Raw genomic sequence first — 22867 nt, 5'->3', positions numbered from 1 at the left:
TTATTTTCACTAGAAGAATTTTCGAATTTCCAATAACAGCAAAATCCTCTGCATAGCAATTATTATTAACAGCCGTACATAGTATATAATTTTTTATATACATACCTATGGTTGCGAAAATAATTCAAATAAAGCTTTTTTATATATGAAAGAAATATACAGAGTTTTTTAGTTTAATAACATTCACTGTGTTACTTATAATTGTCATTTTTTTCTCGACTAATTTTAACCACTGTATTTAATACTAAATCAAATATAGTAATGCTGAGTGTTGTAGTCAACTAACACGAAATCTCCTATAAGCTACCATTAAAACAGAAAAAAGAAACCCTGCATTACTTTTTCATGACCAAGAAAATGATTAAATATTTATAAGGCAATTGTTATTGCGTGGTGAATTATAAAACAAGCATACAATAGTGAAGCGAGGATGGCTGCAGTATTTTCAACTCGAAATATTCTCCGTATGGACGAGGTATATGTCAATACATTATTATACACAACCAATGAGAACACGAGATACATGTCAGTAAGTATGTACAAAACAGCGCAGTTTAAATTGCCTGTATTTGACTCGTATAAAATGTCCCATTGGCCTTTTATTCCTTATCGTATTCAAATTGATACAAATCTCGTGATCGGTGCATACTTTTCTCCTTTTGCCTAAATTTAATAAAAAAAAAAATGTGTATAAGTATCAAGCGCGACTTCAATAAAATCATGGTATCTTCTTGCAATAAAAATTCTCTTCAAAATTCTGTAAACAATCTATTCGCCTGTTTCTTCAATTAAGTGGCTGCAAAATAATAAATTATAACAGATTCTTTTTAAATATTTAATTTATCCACCTAATTGATGCCTCTTTACGCTCTAACATTCAATGTCATTTAATGGTAAAGTTCTATATTATAGAAGTTCCCTCACTGACGACAGTACGAAAAATAGTTTTTATTGCATGTCTGACATTTGAGACGTAAGAGCGTTAGAGATAAGCCTAATATTATAATACCTGTCGCATCCTTAACATAACATGATCTCATGATTAGTAAGTAAGTATTGCGCGATTAGAAAATATAGCAGCTACAAAACTGACAGAAATGGCATACTTAAAATTGGTAATGTTTGAGAAAATACATAGATTGGTCTTTGTAGTTCGGTTAAACTCTACATATATTATAAAATCACAAGCCCGGAAATGATCGGAATGAAAAAGATTGGCCTTATTAATTGGCAGTACCATGCATAACGGAAAAATATTTATAAATTATAGAAACGAAATCTCCTCAAGTAATCTATTATTTTGCTTACTACTTTGTCCGTATTTCTTGTTTATCTATGTTTTCTCTTTGGGTATTTTGCTTGATTGTTTAATGACAAATTTGAAAAGCTGCATTCTATACACTATATTTAAAATAAAAATTGGAGGAAAGATAAAATTGCGCGCGGGTTTACTGATCATGCATCTTTAAAAATGTATTTATCGTTCATGATTCCTTTCTTAATAAGAGATTAAAAGATTGCTTAGTATTGCCCGTGCACGTATCTCAGTCGACTCGTAAATATATCGTATTGTATTATTTTTTTGCCTTTTTGCTTCACTCCCTTACATGATTATCATCTAGATTTATCCAGAGTAACAGCGAAAATAGTGTTCACGATATTGAATTAAGCCAAATGTCAGGGAAAATCCATCTACCATAAAAGGACATAATTGTTTTGCAATTAGTACTTGTGACTTTCCTTACATTAACTACCATTATGCCAGTCTGAATTTATATTAGCAGGCTTTACATATGGTGTTAACTGTCGCACAATTATAAATCACTTCACATCAATGATAAAGTGTTAAACAAAATTCACATTTCTCTTTCACTTGTTGCAAACAATTATTCCATATTATTCGATGACATCTTGAAGACACACGTGCACATAAAAAGAATATTTTAATCATTGCACGTGCCAAAGGAACACTTTCGATACGAAAAAAAATCGTGAACACTTAGTCGCAATAATAAACGCACGTTAATGTAATTACTTGACAATAGATTGGTATGGCCTGATGATTAATAATAAATTTAATAAGATCCTTTAAGTACGAAAGACTGTAGAAAGTTAAGAGCAATGCAATAACCGATGAATAGCATCCAGATGAAAAAATAAAGACTTCGTTTTCGCATCAGTTTATGCACATACACAAAATTGAAAAATTATATGTTCAACTCTCAAATCGAACAATAGTATTTGATTTTGATTATGAACCAAAAATGTAGTGTGAAGAAGTATTTAAAATCTGCTTTGTCTCCGAATACACAAAAACTGATGCGAGGTTTGGTCTTTATTTTTTTTTCTTCTCAAATCATAATTCGAAGAAATGGAAATATAAAATAACTCCATTGTTGGATTCATAAGATCATTGGAACTCATTTAGCTATTGCCAATCTTTCTCAGACTACGTCACCGTCGATATTTGACACTATCACAGTGGCCATCGTGGAGGCTATCTTCTGTCATCAACACCACCGTCGTAAATCTTTTTAATTTCCTTTTTGTAATTGGATTATATAGATATACGCTTGTAGAGATCAGGCGAAGAGTAAGAGAGAAGCCTCGAGATTGCAGTCTTAATCGCAGGATTCCTGTATGGAGCTGTTATTGAAATTATTTCACTGCACCTCTCACGCATTTGCTGCAAAAGGCTTCTTTTTGCCCCTATTCCTTTTCTTCCGTTCTTCCTCCGACTTATCAATATTCCATGACCACTCCATTCGTTAGCTTACACTTCGAAACATCTATGTTTGAGCTAAGCTTTCTGGCACACATTTGTGTGCCTCAAGAGATAGATTCGGTCAGATAAAATTATCCTATGATGTCTACCGAGACCCTGCGGTATCTGCTGGTGTGGCAACCGTTGCTGGATTGTGACTTGTTTCATATTCCATGACTTCTTGGTAAATCAACTCTTTCCATTGGTCTACAGTGTGCTCTCGCTCATCGACACTATGATCATATGCATCGGGAGCAGGCTGAAACCATCCAAATATAAACGTAAATATTCTGTAGCAGAACTTGGATAAAAAATCAAAAGGAAACAGAGTTTTAGATCATATGGAAGGATATATGGACAGAGAAGAAAACAAAACTGACAGATAAATAGTACTCACAGCGTTAACTTCATTCTCGTCGTACCATACATTGATGTAATTGTGTAAGAGTGCATCGTCTACGGAAATGCGTCGCTCCGGGTCAATCACGAGCATGCGCGATAGCAAATCTCTGGCTTGACTCGCTAAGAAAACAAGTATTTTTAATCGGGCATATTGTCAATCTGGTACGTTAAATCAAGGAATAAAAAAAATTGAACGTAAAGTTAGAAACTGCTATATATCACCTTTTAGCCTATTGTGTTCGGATGAGTCTGAGGGAAAAAGGACATCCGGAAATAGTCTGTCGAATGGGTAGCCCGGATATCGTGGCCTATTTTCTACATAATTCCTCACCGTCGGCTGCAATCGATTCATAAACTCTTGCGCAGGTGTGCCCAGCTGTTCTATAAATCGCAAATCAATTCTTTCCGTTAGGCTCGAGTTAAATGGTCGATTGAGACGAATGCATATTTAAAAAGGAAGCAAAAAATGGAATAATAAGTAAGGTCCGTATCAACAAGACCGATCTATGATTTTTTTCTTACCTATGATTTTGTTCCACTGATCAATATGATCCGTTCCAGGAAACAAAACTCCACCTCTGATCATTTCACCCATTATGCAACCAACCGACCAGATATCTACGTTTTCCTTATAACCCATTCCTAATATGACCTGAAATGCACGAAAAATGTGAATGAACAATAAATAATTGATCTAAACGGTCCATGATAGCATAAATAAGTTCAAGTAACATTGTTTAGTAAATAATATAGCAGTGCATTACCTCGGGCGCCCTGTAATAGCGCGTTACGACGTAAGGTGTCATCATAAAAGTCGTCCCAGCAGTCCTTGCCAAACCAAAATCAAGGATCTTAAGCGTACAGTCAGATTTAACGACAATATTGCTTGGTTTTAAATCCTAAACAAAAACATACAAACAATACTTTATTATGCATGACTGAAGATAAATTTAACAATCATACTTCAGCTGTTTAACCGTTTTATTTGAAGCGTGTCAGAAATCTATTCCCCTTTCTGGGGAAATGTCGTAAGGAATTCTCAGGGAGAGGTACGATTCAAAGTCCGATACGTTAGTATTGTAGGTTGAGTTGAGAGTTTATCTTGAATTTGGTGCAGAATTTGGATAGAAATAAGAATTATATCACTGTTCACGGAACTGAATAAGCAATTGACCTATCTCCAAAAATAGTAACCATTTTTCAGGTAAATCTGTGACACTGAGGAATAGCAGAAAATGTGAAATATGTGAAAGCAAAAATAAACGATTATACGAATAACCATATAAATTATACAAACAAAAGCAGTTGAATTTACAAAATGGTTACATCAACATGTTCAGTATGAGTTGTAAATATTTCCTAAAATTATAAGAAGAAACAACTGAATGCAGCTAATCAGCAACTGGTGTTACTGTTAGACGTAAATAAGTGAGCCACTAGCAGGAGCGGAATAATTACAAGGAAGCCGTAACAGTTAAGAGTTGGAATATCTTGTGCAGTAGTAAAAGGGGGTGGGATACTTATTGAAGAAACTTGTTTAAAACAGATTCCCATACCCTATGAATTATTCCTGCTGAATGCAAGTGCTTGATGCCACAAAGCATTTGATAAAGCAAATAGGACATTCGTTCATGATCAAGATCCATCTGTATTACTTGACACAGATTTGCATCCATTAGTTCCATAACTAAGTATACATCTTGAAATTCGTCCAAGGACCGCTGCGGTGTGAATGCATTTAGGAGACCAATTATCTACAAGAAACCCAAAAACGTATTAGACATATCAACCAAACTCGTAGACAGACAAATACATTTAAGTACTTGCATGAAAACTATGCGAAAAACGAGATACTCACATTTTTGTGATTTACCAATTTCATGAGCTTAAATTCTCTGTAGGCTCTCTTGGCGTGTGTTACGTTTTGAAAGGGCCTGGATAATTTCTTGATTGCCACATTTTGCGCCGTAACTGTATCGTATGCAGCACTGTAACACAAAAGAGACCTGCACTCACTGGCTGCTCGATAAATTACATTACAAAGCCAATTGGTTTGATGGGAGCTTCTCGATTCATTATATTTGTAAATTCTTGGATCTCGTTAAGAGAAAATTCCTAAAATTAGCCTTGATTCCTCAGGGCAATTACATAAATGGTACCTATACCTATGCGAAGCGTGCGAGTGAAGTTAAAGTGATTTACTAACCAGACAATGCCTTGTGCACCGGAACCAATAGGTTTGAGATTCTGGTAGCGTTTGAGGATGGTAAACTTGGTGTCCCCGACTTCGACCGTGTAGAACATGGCGCACAGCCGGGTTGTCATGTCAGGCCCCAGGTAAGGCATGCGCCAAATTGGTTCTCCTTTCACCTGCTGCTGCTGTGGTTCCTGTGTTTTCTGTTGCTCCTCCACTTGCACCTGCTGCTGCACCACCTCCACTCCCGAGCACTCCTGGCCTGCTGGACGTGGACTTACGCTCTTAGCCACTTTGGATGCCAATTAAACAGTGCCCAGTTTACAGTCAAACAAATACTGAGCGAGCTCGCTCGAGTCTTCTTAACAACCAAACACTTTACACCGGCTGTGGCTTCCCTACCTATTAATCACCCCACGCAGATTCGTCTGCATCAAATAAATCAATTTCGTTACATTTATACTTCCTAAATCTTCACGTCTGGTATAAATTAACTCTAGCCTTCAAATCAATTTTAATTGATTAAGTTTCTACAGTTAGAGTGCAGAAATTATTGTTTCACCGCTTGAAAATCTCAAAGTATTAGAATGCATGGTTCGTGTACAGTGCGGCGTAAATTTATTGCAACTCAAAGAGAAGTTGACGACATAGTTTAAACCGCCCCTAATGACCACGGGGTAGAGATGACATTGAGGACGTTGAAGCTAAAGTTGCTACTTGAAAAGAGCATCGCGACAGACTCCGTTGTCCCGAATATGCTTTTCCTACGAATGGAAACTAATCATCAAACAGTGTTAAAAGTCTGCATGTGATGTTATTTTCAGTCGCGTTCTCTATTAGTCAATTAAGTAATCTCTTCAACTTTATAGTTTTAAAGCAGACGTATAGAAATTCTGGCATTTTCGGTATATTCTCTACATCCATTTCTACTCGACCTAATTCTTATTTTATTTATTAGAAATTTTAAGAGGAAGTTTCTCTCGCATAATTCCTTACGTTTCAGCGGTAGTTATTCGTTTCAATTGCGAAGCGAAGCATCATACTCACCATAAATAGTGGACCATTGTGACTGTTTCTCTAAGTCTACTGCTCGATAGGGACGAAATCTGTGATCAGATACAAAAACATGTACGTTAGTTAAGCTTCCGCTTCAACGAATTATAATTAAATACTTGATTTTTTCATTATTTACTTGTATCAAAAGATATCGACTCGATGCATCTAAAACAATATTTTTCCGATACACGTGCATCAAGGACTGACGTGCTACTGGCTAACAAATTCGAAACAAGAGACTGATTATGACTTTCTGACATTTGATAAAGCGTAAACTCTTTGTTAAAATTTAATTTGCATTTCCCGTGGGAGGAGGACAACGAAACAAAAATGGGCTTTTTCACAATTTCCAGTGGTACATTCAGTGGAATAAAATGTAATTATAAAATTGATGTGTTTCCCGAGCATATGCAGCTGTCCAAATCCCACAAAACCAGGTATACAGTGCGGCCCTTGTTATTGAGCCAGACAAAGATAGACCAAGATACAAAAAATTTAACCTTTTTTCTGTTCCCACGTAAGCTTAGTACGATATGCAAGGAAAACGGTGCATCGTATCACTGCACAGTAGAGCTTTTACACAAGTAAGATTAAAGCTATTCCACCGCATCTCACATTGCAGCACATTTCACTTTACACATGCATAGCACCACATAACATAGCATGCGTAATAAGAGCAGGTGTCCAAAATGATCTACCTACCACCCAACGCACTTTATGTGATTTCATAAATTTCTTAAATATTTTGCACGTACTAACTTTGTGCAGACCAATCTATACCACACAAAATTCACACGCACATACCTAACAATTTGTTGAATTCTGAATTTTTATTCATTATTTTGCGAAAAGCTGGTACAATCATTCGAAAAATACTATAACAATCGATTGCTGTAAGGTTTCTTCGTATTTCCTGCTCTTCCAATAGCTTTTCTCATTCAAACCAATCACATTAAATATGCACTTTTAACGAAATTAAAAACACTTTATCCACAACGTGCTGCTCTAACACCATTTATTATTAAAAGAACGTACTTATTTTATTCATACGCATAAACAAAAAACGGTCCAAGGTTGGATTTATATATTAATCTTAGCTTGTGTTTGTGTTCTGATTGACTCGAGTAAAAAAAAGTGGTGGAAGCTTATCGGGGGAATTTTGCGGAAGCTTAAAGAAAATGCTGCATTATTTATAACGAACACGTCTATACGTTTAATGTTTGGCATTATACAATAAAAACGAGATTTGAGTTATACAAGACCAACAAAAACTTGAGTCTATGGAGCGGAACTGAAATGATGCAGATCACTTAGTATGGGAAGGACTGTTCTGCTCTGGTCAGGCTAAGCTCTACTGATCGGTACTCTCAGATCTGGATGCAGGCACGTGCAAACACCGCAGTTTTTTTTGCGCCAGCACCTACACATTGCACTCTCTCTCTCTCTCTCTCTCTCTCTCTCTCTCTCTCTCTCTCTCTCTTGACTGCTTGGCGCCTGCGTCTCATTGTTGGCACTCGAGAATTCATCAGCGGACGCCTAGCTTGAAGCTAAATAAATCTGAATGTGTCTCCTCCCTTCTCGCGTGCGCTAACGTTAGGAATGTTAATTGTAAGGAGAGCAAACACGTATCAACGACTATATGTGACCATTTGTGCCAGGTGTTATATATAAATACGTATATCATATTTTCACTTGAATTTATTTAATACTAAAAGTCAATATTTATTGTTCCTCTAATATTATAGTCATTGATAATCAACAATTTATTTATCAAATCTAAATACTGTATATTAATTTTGAGTTAATTAGTATAAATTGAACGTTCTACAAAAAAGTTCAGTCTAGAAAAAGTGAAGCCCTTGATTAATTGATTCATTTACCCCATCGTCTGATTTAATAGTAAGTGACTGGACCAGATGATATATTTTTCATGATTCTTATAGTAAAAAGAAATATTCATTTGATTCGAGTAATAATTTATTTATTTGGACAATAAGTCTTTAGTTCTTACTGATTTGTGTTACAAAATCTGAATCGCGTGCAATATTTATTTTCTGCATCCAACGTAAAAATATTTAGGACCAAGATCGAAAGCTGTAAATTTTACAGTGTGTTATATTGACAAATAAGCCTACAGTTTATTTTATATTAGGTGCTCGAGGATGTGCAGTATTACGGCTTTAAGCAAACCGTCAAATTTTAATACGTGACCCATCCTTTAATAGCTCTTCATAATAGATTGCAATCAAACGACATTTCACCTTCAGCTATTTGTCTCTTCCGACTATCGATCAATATTAACCGGTTACCCGCGTGTCAGGAGTATACACGTCACACCAAAATTCTATTTCGATGCCTTTTACACGTTTATTTATTGTGCAAAATAGCGTTAACAATTTGCCTTTTACCATAAAAATTCTGGAACTTAGGAGTGTAAAGCAATATTTCACAGATTTCTACTTTTCATCCTTCAGGTTTATTTCGTAAATCGTGTATTGTTTCCAAGTTTAATATAGGAAAATTAAATTCTATATTTAAGTGATTAATAGGCTATAAAGTAATTAAGTTCATTATTCATCTCGTTACGTAATTACGTAATCAATAATTTATCAGTAACACGAATTTTCTAGTAATTTCGTATTGCATGCAGAGTCCTGACCTTTAGATAAACAAAACTCGCTACCTGATCAAGGCGTATATTTATATATATATATATATATAGCTTTTTATGCCACTTCGCATTTCACTCATTCTCCCCTGAATTATCGCTCGATCGTCATAAAAAACTATGAACAAAACGAGATCAATCGCAGGAGAATTCTGTTTGTTTAAAAAAACAAAAGTTTTATTATTTGACAAAAAATATGAAAATATGCCATTCTCTCACCGAAGTCAGTTTCAACTTTTATACTACATTCCTTTTTCTATTTTTATTTCTCCGAGAGTCGAGACTAATCGATTGCTCTTTTTCCTCATCACGTTCACCAACACTCCCCTTGTGCACACATATAATATACAATCTTTTTATAATTGGCTTATCGCTACCATTTTCACTCAATGTTTAAGCCAAGCTCCAACTTTGCAAATAATATTTTATATTTAGTCAGAATAATGCAGCAATTTGATCGAAATATAAATTGCATGTATGAAATTCAGATTTAAGTGCACTATTTGAAATATAAGTGATGGATATGCTTGTCAGAATAAATGAAAATCAAACAAAAAACATCGATAAAAAGATGACTTTCCACGAGTACTCTTTTAACCTTTATTTTCCAGCATTTTCCCTATTATGATTAAATTTCTGTCAATTGACTCTGCAATAAATGATAAAAAAAACCTACTTTTAAAAACATGAGTTTTTAACAAATAATGGTAATAACCTTAAAATAGCCGCAGTATTTATAAAATAACCTGATATCCTCCCCTCCTGTCAGTCGTATTCCTTAACTTTCATTCCAACTTACCAATTTAAAACGCTCGAACAACGAGCGAAATCTAATGATTATATTAAAAATTATTCAAGCTTCAAATTAAAATGTGTCTACTCGCGTGCTGTAACATAAAATGCAGCTAAATTGGTCAGATAAGAAATCAGATAATATTGCTTTAAAACGCATACATTATAAGCCCGAGTCTACTTATAAAGTGAGTCCCGGCTCCAATGCGGATGATTATTTTTGTACTTTAAATCACTTTCAATAGAGGTGACACGTATGGAATTCTGGCCCTTTCCGTGTTGTTCTTTATCATCCTTCCCCAAGCTATGATTTATTCAGAAGAAATTAAAGAAATTCGAAATTCGCTTAAAGTCATAAATTCAGAATGACGGTGCAAGATTAATTCAGTGTTCCTTTAGCAGTGGCTAGAGGTTACAGGTTTTTAAGAAGGGGAAGTGGGGGAGGGGGAGGGGAGGGGTCACTTATGGGAAGCATTGCGGTCGATTACTAGGATAAGTGATGGATCGCTGGTAGCGTTAAGTAGCATAAACACATATGTGCATATATATATATACACCGTATTATTAGCGTATACGCAAAGCTCTGCCAAGTAACTTCAAAGCGATCGCTTTGCACTTCTGAAAATGCTTTAGAAGCGTCTGCTTCATTTTGCTAGATATAGAATGAATTATAGAGGTATGTATATATACGTGTATAGAGCATATAGCGCGACTCTCGAAGGCGATATCGTATCCAAGGAAACGTATAGGCGGTCGTCCGCGATTTACAGCTCGCGTTTCGCGCTTAACGCGTTAGAATTAACAAATTCTGGGCAGGAGAGCTGATTAGGCGGGAATTAAGCGAGCAGCGAGGGCGAGAATCATGCGGGTTTGCACAAATCACGAGGTGAATTTATCGAGGATCGAGGGTAATCGTAAACCGAATAAATTTTAAGCAAAGGCATTTACGAAAATAGCTGTAAGATCCCGTTAAGCTTTCAACGAATGTTGCTAATGAATCTCCGGAAGGATCACACTCGAGGGATTCCAGAAGAAGAGATTTAAGCCGGTTGCGTTGCACACGTGCGTTTCTCTGCCCTCTCTACTTGTTTCTGCCTGTGTGTGTAAATGTGCGTGCGTGCGCGCAACCTCGACGCAAGATTGCGCTCGTTGCGCGCCAACGATAAAACTCGCTCGCACATCTTTCTTTCCTCCTCTAACCCCCCCCCCCCCCCCTCGCGCTCTCGTCAAACGTGGCTAATTCCCATTGGCTCGCGATCCCCGATCTTGTTGCTAGCGAAATCTCATTTATGAAATTTCGCCGGGGTACGATTATTAGCTGTGCGGCGACGCACGGTCACCGAGCATCAATTTCCTACGTCGCCGCACCATCAATGCTGAAATTTTCAGCGAGATTAGTCGCCGCAGGGCTACCGCACCACGAAAATCAATCATGTGCACCGGCTCTTAAGACGAGACCACTCCGTACAACAAAAACACACTTACCTTAACCATAGATTCTTGCGAATCGCGTGGAAAGAAATCCATTTCATACAGATTTTCTTCTTTTCTTGGAGTCTTTAGGAAGTTAAAGCGTTTTTTTTTCTATTTTATTTTCTTCTTAATTTTTAGTAACCGACTGTACCAAATCAGTGGTATTCGTTACGAGACAGTTTATTTTTCTTAAAGCTTTACCATTTTAACAACGGTGTGTAATTTTAAATTTTTATCGAGCGTGGTTAACTATCTATTATCCCACTGCACGCATCATGCAAATTTCGATAAAACAAGTAGTGCGAAGTTAGTACTCCAATTTTTAAAACTGGGAAAAAACCGATAAAAGCAAAGAGTTCTAGTAGCACCCGGAAAAGTTCTACAGTTCCTTGCTATTTTTCAAAAAAGTTCTGCAGATTGAACTAGAAAAACTAGAAAAAGATGATGTGCGGTGCCAAGTTCACATTCTCTAATATTCAAACGCTTATATCCTTTAAACTAAAAGTCCTATCGATAAAATCTATTAGACAAAGTGATAGAACTCTTTGGGGCACCACCAAAATTCTAGTTAAAAATGGAAAATTAGAAAAAAAATTTTTTGTAAGTTTAAAAAAATAATAAAAAAAAATTGTTTTTGTTTAATTTACGATCTTTAACTAGAGTTCTGATGGCACCCCAAAGAGTTCTATCACTTTGTCTAATAGATTTTATCGATAGAACTTTTAGTTTAAAGGATATAAGCGTTTGAATATTAGAGAATGTGAACTTGGCACCGCACATCATCTTTTTCTAGTTTTTCGAGTTCAATCTGCAGAACTTTTTTGAAAAATAGCAAGGAACTGTAGAACTTGTCCGGGTGCTACTAGAACTCTTTGCTTCTTTTCCATTTTTAAAATTTGGGATGCTAACTTCACACTGGTGATAAAACATGCTTATTATAATAGACAAGACGCTTGAGTATGAAGATTGATGTATTGTTACACAGAATACATGCAAATCGTCCGCGAAATGGCACACGTGCTATACGCATATATTTCGCTTGTAATTGCTTACCGGACCGAATGATCCTGCTTCAGCGGGGTTCTCGAAACCTGTAACGAAACAAAAATCGTGCTAAGGTCAAAAAAAGTTGATTTATCAGCTCGATACACCATGTTCAATATTATACAAGAAGTTTATTTAAGCTCAAAATAAATTCAATTAAATCGAAAGAAATTGTTTGTTTTATTTATGTCGGATAGCGAAAGAGAAGTAAGAGCAATTTGTGCGGGGAATTTGAGGGGAAAGTGATTTGGTGAAAGTGGCGCAATGCCTAGTTTTCTTTAAATTGGCTTATTCTTTATCTCTACTGACAACACAGTGTCGAAACACTTTGCAAAGTCTCTTGGGAATCGTTCACTACTCCTATATATATATATATATATATATATATGTATCCAAGCGAGCTTCTGCTCCCGTTTGTCTCAGGATGCTCTTGGTACACGATGTTTGCTGTGAAAGCTTTTCTTTTCGATTTATAAGGCACTCATTACTATTCTCTCTCCTTCTGCTATTCAATATATAGCACATGCTTCCTTTCTTTCAGCGAATTTCACTCCTATAACAACCTTATCTCCCGCATTGAATACAGGCTTTTATCACAGAAATACGGCTTAACGCCAAGTGATGCTTTTTTGTTGTTTAATAACTACCATAAGCTACCTTACGTAATCTAAAAAAAGGTTTATGGGTTGTTCTTTTTTTTACATGTAATCAATGAGGAAAGGTATGGATCGATGTGCACGTTGAGCTAACGTTCAACGTGTTAACCTTTATAGAGACCATGCCCTCGAGTTATTTTATTATACAACGTACCGGAATGACACTGGAGAAAATTGTAAGGTTTTATAGGGAGATTAAATTTAAAAAACAAATAGACTCGAGAAGTCAAAGAAAATTTTATACAAATACAGATCTTTAGGTTTAATAATCAATTTTTTAATTAAAATTTTCATCATATTTTAAATAATAGGAGTACTTGTACAGTTAAGTATTATATATTTTCGTCAATTTTCTGGAAACTGTATACAATGCGAGTAATTTAATCGTTTTCTTCATGGCACAGCGTAGCAAATAAATTCTGTCGAGAATGTACGGAGTGTGAAGTTAGCTGAAATGTATAGACGAATTAATTTCACGTAGCAGTGTGCTACAAGTTGTAGGGAGTTCCAAACGGTGGATCATTTGTTGTCACAATTAATATATAGCATGAGAGAAGAGGACGTTATAAACTGGCGGTCTTCCTCCTTCCCAGCAATATATCGTAAACTTAGCCGCATGGAAATGCAGGCATTTTACCGAGGACCTAAACCACGTCATTTGGCAATGCGAACTATATAATGACCAGTGAGAGGAACTAATTAGGTCTATGCTAAGATTAACTTCCACACTTCCACTCAACACAGAAATGTTCATTGCAAACCTAACTTAAAGGCATGTGTTACCATATTTACCCATTCCTCCAGAAATTTAACAAATAATATTTTTAAAGCTCAAAATAGTTTTGCTACTTTATTGGCTACTCGGAATAATAACCTGTAATTCTTATGGTAAAAAGAAAATTTCGATTAAGAATTGTATAAAAAAGATTACAAGTTAAAATAAATTTAGACTGTTAACACCGCAAAGTACAACGAGCAAATAATCGAAAAACATAAATATGAACAATCGAATTAACTGAAAGCACGTCTTTTATATTCATCTTTTAATAATTATTAAGTTGTTGGTGAGTTTGATAATCAGGTTACAAGTATCTGAAATTAAAATTGGTATTCATTAAAAATTTCAACCATCCGCATCCAATATAAATTGGAGTAACCGAGGATTTCTCTAACGTTCAAATATCAGACGAGCGGATCAGTAACGTCTATATGTATAGAAAGGGATTATAGACGGCTCTTTTTATCTGCAATCCGATCCTTTTTCTACTGACGGAAAAGTAGATAAAAAAAAAAAAAGATTTACATCCTAAGATTTACCACGTTCAAAAGAAATCCCTAAATCCAGCATTTCTTAGAAAATTCGACGATTATAATTGCATAAATACGATAAATGATCATTCGGATGAGAAACTGATACGATTATGCAGTTTTATGCGAAGGACGATTGAATTGTAGGTAATCCAGTATAAATCCACGCGCTGGTATCGGCCGGCTTCACGTGGCAATGTACGATTCTCCCCTACATATTTAAAGCAAAAACGAAAACGTGATGTATTAAAACGTCAGCTGTCACGTCACGCATTGCGATAAAATGTCATCATTCGCGATACCTCAGCTTGTACATGTGTGTAAACCAGAACCGATTTATCTATACACGTGCAGAAGGAAAATACAATTTTGATTTTTGCTTGAAATCAAACAAAGGCAAATAAGTTTGTGAAACTGATGAATTTCTCTGGAAAAGCAGCAACTACGCAAAACAGTATATTGGAAGAAGCATACAATGTAAACAATGCGCCCGAGACAATGTCGAATGAATACGAAAGAAAACAACACGCGAGGGGGGAAAGAGCAGCGCCTAAACAGACAGTTTGCTACGAGTTTTGGTAGCGTATTTATCGAGTTACTGCTCGGAGATAATGCAAAATGTTTGAAATAGAAATCGAGATGCTTTTTGTTCGAGTACCTAAAATCGAGGAGATGTAGGGCAGAAAAGAGGCAGAGAGAAAGTGTAGAATGTAAGGTAAGGAGGTGAAAAAGGATGGAAAAACGAATGGGAGCATTGGAAACGGCAGTACACCGATGGCTATTTATATTGTATATTTATATCGAGCGACCTTTGATGGCCGTACTTGGTTGACGTTTTCGTCGTCCATGTCTCTGGATATACTCCCCAGCAACCTAGCACCCTGCCCCCTGTACTCCGGGGAAGCATTTCTTTGCGAGCTCGAGAAAAGTGAAATCACGCGTTACGCATCTCTGCAGACTTTTGAGATTTCACGAAGGAAAACACGCCCAAAATTGGCACGTCGTACCTCGTAAATATCGATCGTCCTTTCGTTTGCAGGAGTGGCCGCGCCGCGTGGTATACAATGCGATACGGTGCTACGTGAATGAGAAGAGAAGAAACAGGGAGGAGTAAAATGCGTGCACAGTAGTATACAAGTAGGATTCGACCGACCAGTTTGAGTTGCAGGTACAAGGGTGAAAGTCTTTTTAACACGTCAATTCGAGAAAAACTTTCAAACTCACTTTGCGAATCAGCCGTCGCAAAACATTCAATTTATCTTACCTGACAAATCTCACAGCAGACACGAGTAATACAACAGCGTATTTAACAACTGCAGAGATTCTACATACCCAAAATTCACAATTCTTTCTGTTTACGGTATAACATAGTTTTCAAGCAGACTCGCAAAGCGTATATCCGACGGACACTTTCAAGAGCTGGAGAAATCCAGGAATTTCGGTCCATCGGTCGTTAATCCGCGCATGTGGACGTTCCAGTAAGAGGAAAAATTCATTTGACACAAGAGAAGGAAACTTCACCAAGTCTCATTTCGCATAAATCTTATGGTTCGGATGTAACGAAGCAAACGAAAACGCAGAAACACAAAGATCACTGAAGAACAAGGAAGATACATAAGTGGAGTATGTCGGTAATCACTGTGTGCGGTATAGAGCAGAGGATCGATGGGTGGATATCCGATTGTTTCTCGATTAAGAAGAAGCGTTTAGCCCTCGTCAGGTAATTGATTCGTCGTGCAGGATGGGGTGATTTGAGAAAGCGTTGGGTAACTCGTCATGTAGAGATTTTGTGGCTTATCGAGCGAGACAGTTGAGTCGTTTGACGTGGTGGAAAGGGGGTTTATCAGGTACATGAGAGATCCGAGTAGCGTTGGAGACTACTAAAGATTAACTGCGCTCCTCCGAGACCGGCCGCTAAACTCGAGAAGAAGATACTACGCATAAAAAGAAGCACGCATAGCAGTTGAGTCGGAGAGAAGTTCGAAGTAGGCGCATGCGCCCTTTGTCTCATTTCCTTTCCCTTTCTCTTTTCCTCCACACTCGGTTGGTTGACTCCTTCCCCCTATGGGGGGCGTGCGCCCGCGCGTCGCGCCCCGTCGCGTCGTGTGTGTCTACACTGCTGCTGCTCTACTGCTCACTGCCTGCTCCTTTACGGCTCTACCTATGCGAAACTCTGCACTGCCAACTGCGAGCGTAGAGCTGCGAGAAACCACCGTTGCTTTTACTTTAGGTTTTGGTCGCCGCCGTGTCGACGCCCCGCGCCTAGGCGACCAACCAACGACTCGTCACACAGCATGACTTTATACCAACCCTACGCGACTATTCAACACGGCAAAATATCTTGCGATCCCTCGACCAACTTCCCCTCGATCGTCCTAACCGTTTTTCTATTCTCGTGTTATTGTCTCGCGAGCCACAATTTTGTTATACGTCGTTAATCACCACAAGCGAGTCTTTTTGTTTATTTTTATTCCCGACGAGACTATTACTTACCGAGAACCGTACATTTCCAAGAAACAACAATTGATTTTCGGTTTTGTTCGCAGTGTCGACGCCCCACGAATAGTCGACCAACGCGATTCGCTCTGGAATGGCTTTAACAAATTCTACGACAATTCGATGCGGTAAAACATCCTCTTCGCCTCCCCCCACCCCCTACCTACCACAAATGTTCTAGCAGATTTTCAATTGTTATGATATTTGGTTACATTTTCATTTAATTAAATGTCGTTGCTAGATGCTACTCACTAGAGATGACTTGTTTTTTGTTTTATTCATTATTCAACGTTACCTCAACATTTCCTTTAAAACGCGTGCAGATGATAATGTGATTATTTTGGATGGAGCGGATCTTCTTAGAAAATATATCATCTTGTTTCGTTGCACCTTCGATCGAAATTGATACACTGATGCATAAAGACAAATGATTGTGAGATTTTAAAGTTTTAAAGAGGGAATTTTGTTGGTTACCAGCGTTTGATTGTATTTGCCATGTGCTTCGTGCTTGAGTGAAGGCACGTGAGGGGCATTTAAAAGCTATTACGCCATGGAAGTACTTCGAAATTTGCTTTAAAACTTTGTAATCAAATTCTCGAAATGTAATACTAACAATTTATACGACAATTTACTTGTTTAACTCTTTAACCTTGGAGGCAGAAGCGACGTTTTATATAATTAGGAAATATAAAACTTATAAGTTGGATGATGAAAAGAAAAAAATTCTCTCTCGGAAGTCTTAATTTGAACCGTGACCTATTGTGGAAACACTAGTAGTCTAATTGTGAAGCATTGTAGTGGACTTGTGGCGTTTGTTGATTTTGTGGTATTTGTTACTTCGCCTCTATTTTTAAACTTGGGTGTCTTAAAGCCCGAAGCATCAGCTTTAATATAAAACAGGAAACATAAAACTTCGTGTTAATCCTGTAATTATTTGAATCTTTAAACGTTTAAGAACTTTCTCTGATCGTAAACCATATGTGTCCGCTAGACACTGGAGATAAATTTATACCGAAATGGTCTACGGGCACCGTCTCGAGTGCACCAAAATATTTACTCCCATGTTTCTAATTTTCTTTCTCAATAACGAATAAGACAGTAATCTACTGAACCATCGTAAATTCACTTATGCGCGCGAAGGAAGGACTTTAATTTTATTCGCACAAAATATTGTTAGCACATTTCAAACTTTTAGAGAAATTCTCTGTCAATAAAATTATAATTGCAAAATGAATGATTAAAACTAATGAGGCTTTTAGCGTCGAGTCACTGAACTTCCGCAAAATAGCTACAGCTATTTTTTTAATCATTTGAACAGCTTTAAGCAAGCTTTAAGTTGGAAAAGAAAATGAAGCAAACGTGAAAATTCAATTTTCATAAAACCTGGAATTTATCGTACTTTTTTATAGTATCTTTTTAATAATGGTTATAAGTGGTCTTAAAGTTTTGGCTATCGCTGTGTGTATGCTCCACGTCTCCTATTATTTAATATTCAATTAGCTTAAGCGTTGATTACACCGCTACTTTGATGTACACTTTACTTTTCAAATTATAAACTTCGCTTTTCGCGCAGTAATTCAAGTAAAATTCTGATTTACTTTTGTAATAATGCGTTGGTGTTATAAAAAGAATTGAAAAAGAAATGGAAATTGAATGAATAAGCGAAAAGAGAGGAAAGTGTGAAGAGGAAAATGGGAGGAAATAAAACAGTGTAGAAATAGAGTCTAAAAGAAAGGAAGAAAGAAAGAGGAAGAATGAGAAAACAGGGAGCGGGGTGAAAAACTTGTCGCAGTTGAATAATAACCGGATGTCCACTTTTGTCTATTATGCTCGGTAAGGTGTGTGCGAGAGATTCCCCCTGTACGCGCCACCTTAGCGTTATATAAACGACTATTTTCAAGTGTATAAACACGCGTGTATCAAAAATTGCAGAGTACACTTCGCAGAAAAAGAAGCGGACGCAGGTTCTTACCAAGAATATTTGCACACATCGAATCGCAACTGAGCTATACAGTGCGCAAAATTTCTCCAATTTATTAAATTCATAAAATAAGATAATCAAAAAAAAAAAAAAAAAAAAAAATGAATTCCCCATGACAACACAAAATACAACGAAGAAAAATTAAAACCTAACCATACACTCGATGTTAAACTGATATTGTTTACAAAGCCAATTAGAATCGATCCTATTTCCCAGTGGATTAGCGTTTTTCCATTTACATACGCGATTATAATTCATAATAACGCGAAATTGTGTGGGACGAGAGAAGAAAAATGAAGATGATAAAAATTTGCGGCAAGAGCAGCATTTTACCGAGCATTTTACCATCCATTCCTCGCTTTTAAAGACTCGTGTACCGTCTCGTGTATATATTTAAAAGAAAAACAGTCTTGAATTATACATCTGGTTTGGTTGATTTTATGAAAACTTCTCGCTCGTTACGGGACTTGTTTTCAGGAGAAACAAATATGGTAGCCACGTGCACTTGACGGGTGACAAGTTTTATTAATATATATTAATAAATCCAGAGAAAGGGGGAATAAATTGACGATGAAAGAAAGATTTTTCTAAAGGTTATAAAATAGAAGCAACAAGGACACATTGCATCAGAGCACTCACCGACTCAAAAATCCATGAAATGCTCCATGCTCCTTCCTATTGATCTCTGGAACAAAAAGTCGAGCGGAACAGTATAATTAATGAGACTCTTGACGAGCAAGCTGAAACCTAATGCATCTGCTGCTATTGTATTCCGCCTGTCTCGGGTGTATATGCACAAATTTTGCTCAATACCACAAAAAGTGGCAAGGTCGGAAGAAAAAAGGTACGGAAAGTTTATAAAAAAAAGCAACAAGAGCGTTAAAATAATAATTTAAATGAAAATTGGACATTAAGGATTCTCTGCAAAAAGGTAACTCGCGTTTGCGAGTAATTTCTATCAATTATGAGGAATTGTATAATCGACGTAGGAGGTTTATTAGAGTCACGAGTCGCAGAGGCTCTTTGGTAATAGCGAGCAAAGGAAAATTGCAGAAATGCTGGAGCAACACGTGCAGCTACGTACATACATATGTATACTATATATGTATATAGTACATACACGCATATACTATATATATAAAAAAAGGATAATTTACAGTAGATTATCGGTAATGGGAACGCGTGGATGTGGACGTGAAGGAAGATGTAGAGGGGAGAGGGGGTGGTTAGGAAGACAAAAAAGCAAGTGGGGTAAATAGACGGAATAGCAGAGCGAAGGGTTGAACTAGCGCATGACGTCGGTTGGGGGTGAACAGAGGGAGAAGGGAAATCGGGACTGCGATCAATACTTCACCACGCCTCGCGCCAACAACACTACCCGGAGCAACTTGACTCTACCTACCGGCTTATTCGTCCTACACCTCTATACTTGTCTTACACTGTAACCAATTTTCCCACTCGAGTAATTATTTTCAAAATTTATCCATAGGCAAAGAACTGGATTGACGAAAAACTGAGAGAGAGAGAGAGAGAAACGTGACCGATTTCTATGAGAAACCTTAAACCTTGCTGCGTTACCTACACACACGAATGCAGGGGTAGTGTTCAATTGGGCAATTAGTGCAATTACTGAATCCATCGGTAACGCGGTAACGCCTTATCCTGATCACCGGAATCCCCAATTATTTGGAGAGGCACGTGCCACGAGGTGGCAGTGCGAAAGCAAAAACCCACCCTCCATCTAATACACCTCCTTCACCCTTTTCCCTAAAATTCACTTTTTTTCTACCTTTCGTATTTAATTATTGGGTTTATCAATTACACTATTATTTTTCGTGATATCTGTCATTTTCCTCCGTGGCTCTTTTTGTGAGAATATTTGATTTTGGTAGAAAAAAGATTTGTTAAAACTTTTGTTTAATTTAGTAATTAAATTGATGGATAAGTGGTAAATGAGATTATCATTGTATTTGTCAAATCTCGGAAGGCTGTTAACGAAAAAAATACAATGAAATAGATTTATGCCTTCGCATAATTTCTTTACTTCCTTTTCGCAGTGGGTTGAAATACCGCTCACGCCTTCGAGCTTAGTCCGAAAGTACATTATGCGTTTTTGCTGTCGCCGCAGAAAAATGCCGCATTTTTAACAGAATTAACAAATGAAAGATTTAGAGAGAAAAATAATTCTGATTTTTCTACATAAATTTTGACGAGAGATGTTAAACACTCGGATTAAATTGAAATAATGTACAATGTTAATTGTTTCGTGCCTTCTATTATCAACAATTTTAATCTTTTAAAAATCTTCATTGTGCGTGGCAGTAACATCCCTCCCCCTCTTCTCTCTTTTCCCTTCTAAAAATTTCACATCGTAATCAATATAAAAAAGAAAACATATAGCGATGGTACATCTTTACATTCTTTCGTGGCTTATAACACACAGCTTTACCTCCTAATAAATCATATCATTTCCTATGCTAATATATCTTTAGGTATATTATTGATATTGTCATACTTTTACCTGACTTCTGAAAACTATATACATGCCCTTTATCTTAGATGACAAACGAACAACATTTTATTAAATTTTAAAAAAATAATTATGCACTTTTTGCTATGCAAGGCAAAAACCAATTGAAAACTCCAATATAATAAGTATAATGCACATATCTGTATGTTTAACTGTGTTGAACAAATATTAGCAACTGTTTACTCTTCGCCTAAAACGCGTTTTTTAAACTCCATGCCGTACAAAGAATAAATAAATATCCGATTTTTGTCGTAATTACTAGATAGAAAGCTTCTAATAAATCACAAAATATCCGTTTTTGAAGAGTTATTCATATGTAAGTAAAAATATTTATTATAAAACAATGGATAAACTACATAATTTAAATTAATCATTAATAAACAAAATTCATAACAATCTGTTGAACATTTTCGGTGTTGTTGTTATAACTCGCAAATAATTACAAAAATGATTTCTCTTTGTATTTATACTCAAAAATAAAAAGAAAGATGAGTATGCAGAATAAAAATGGTCTTACAATAGATTCTCGATGAAATAGAATAGATAACCGATGTTCGTTAATAAATCCATGCAAAAACATATATCACTTGCTACTATCTTCTATCAGAAATATAAGAATGCTATTAAATTTATATTTATAAAAATATATAAATTAAAGGTAGAATGTACTACGAGTATCTTTATTACTAATCTCATTAAGTGGTCAAATTTAAAATCATTTCCGTGTAAAATCTTGTACCGATAGTTATTAAATATAGATATAAATTTTATTGTGCCTTCTAGATATCACCTATATTAGTGATATGCAGTATGTGTACTAAGAATAGCGAAAGGGTTAAGTTAATTAAGCACTTGTGATACGTAACAATACTCGTAATTGAAATAATCGATCAGGCGTTAACATGTTTACATTTTACGAGATCATGCCTGTTAAATTAGCTCCATTCGAACGAACCATATACTTTTAGAAAAAAGAGGGAAGGGGTGGCAGTAGAGGGAATCGCGGGAGGGGTGGTGATGAAAGAAGAGAGGAGTGCAGCAGGTAATAGAAATTTAAAATGTAAGAAATATTGTTGGGTAGAGGAAGAAAAATATAATCATCGAAAGAAAAAACGAGGTGATTGTAGGATGTTTGCATAGAAATTGATCGGAGTGTGAAATTAGAGGTTAGTCTGTCATTCGGCGGATCAATGCTTCGCTCTGTGTTCACGTGAAACCGTTTAAAACTGACATTATATAATTTTTTCCACTTACCCAAAAGTACTCGGTGCGCGTTATTCGGACGTGAAAACGTGTATGGGGAATGCCGAGAAAGCGTGGCCAACATGAAACTTTATGGCGCACCGAAAAATGTCAAAGCTTATCACGAAAACATGATCCGGAGGGAGAACGTTGAAGGGACGGCAGAGTAGAGAGAGAGAGAGAGAGAGAGAGAGAGAGAGAGAGAGAGAGAGAGAGAGGCAACAGAGAGGAAGGAGCGCGAGCCCACTCTCTTGGAATATC

The 22867-nt window shown here is 36.5% G+C and overlaps 1 protein-coding gene across 1 annotated transcript; it reads right to left on the bottom strand.

The window, feature by feature from the left end:
- Positions 1–10: 10 nt before the first annotated feature.
- LOC136785294 (stress-activated protein kinase JNK-like) lies at positions 11–22757 on the bottom strand. The gene is made up of 12 exons (XM_066746341.1): positions 22619–22757; positions 19474–19519; positions 12403–12440; positions 6408–6466; positions 5373–5788; positions 5025–5154; positions 4723–4920; positions 3931–4065; positions 3689–3818; positions 3389–3547; positions 3162–3286; positions 11–3023 (listed from the first exon to the last, which is right to left on the bottom strand). The coding sequence occupies exons 5-12, from the start codon at positions 5510–5512 to the stop codon at positions 2871–2873; spliced, it is 1170 nt and encodes a 389-aa protein (XP_066602438.1). The 5' UTR covers positions 5513–5788; positions 6408–6466; positions 12403–12440; positions 19474–19519; positions 22619–22757; the 3' UTR covers positions 11–2870.
- Positions 22758–22867: the final 110 nt, after the last annotated feature.

This window comes from Prorops nasuta, unplaced genomic scaffold (genome assembly GCF_024137725.1).
Source record: "Prorops nasuta isolate Cenicafe-Biocafe unplaced genomic scaffold, Cenicafe_Pnas_1.2 PNAS00228, whole genome shotgun sequence".
Lineage (NCBI taxonomy): Eukaryota > Metazoa > Arthropoda > Insecta > Hymenoptera > Bethylidae > Prorops > Prorops nasuta.
The sequence above is the reverse complement of the archived record's forward strand: the minus strand, read 5'-3'. Positions and strand labels throughout refer to the sequence as shown.

Excerpts from the sequence above, each read along its gene's own strand:
- LOC136785294 (XM_066746341.1), bottom strand. The coding sequence starts at position 5,512 with ATGCCTTACCTGGGGCCTGACATGACAACCCGGCTGTGCGCCATGTTC. Across the intron at positions 5,155-5,372 it reads GGTGCACAAGGCATTGTCTG|TGCTGCATACGATACAGTTA; the intron begins GTTAGTAAATCA and ends TTTGTGTTACAG. Across the intron at positions 3,024-3,161 it reads ACGAGAATGAAGTTAACGCT|CCTGCTCCCGATGCATATGA; the intron begins GTGAGTACTATT and ends GGATGGTTTCAG.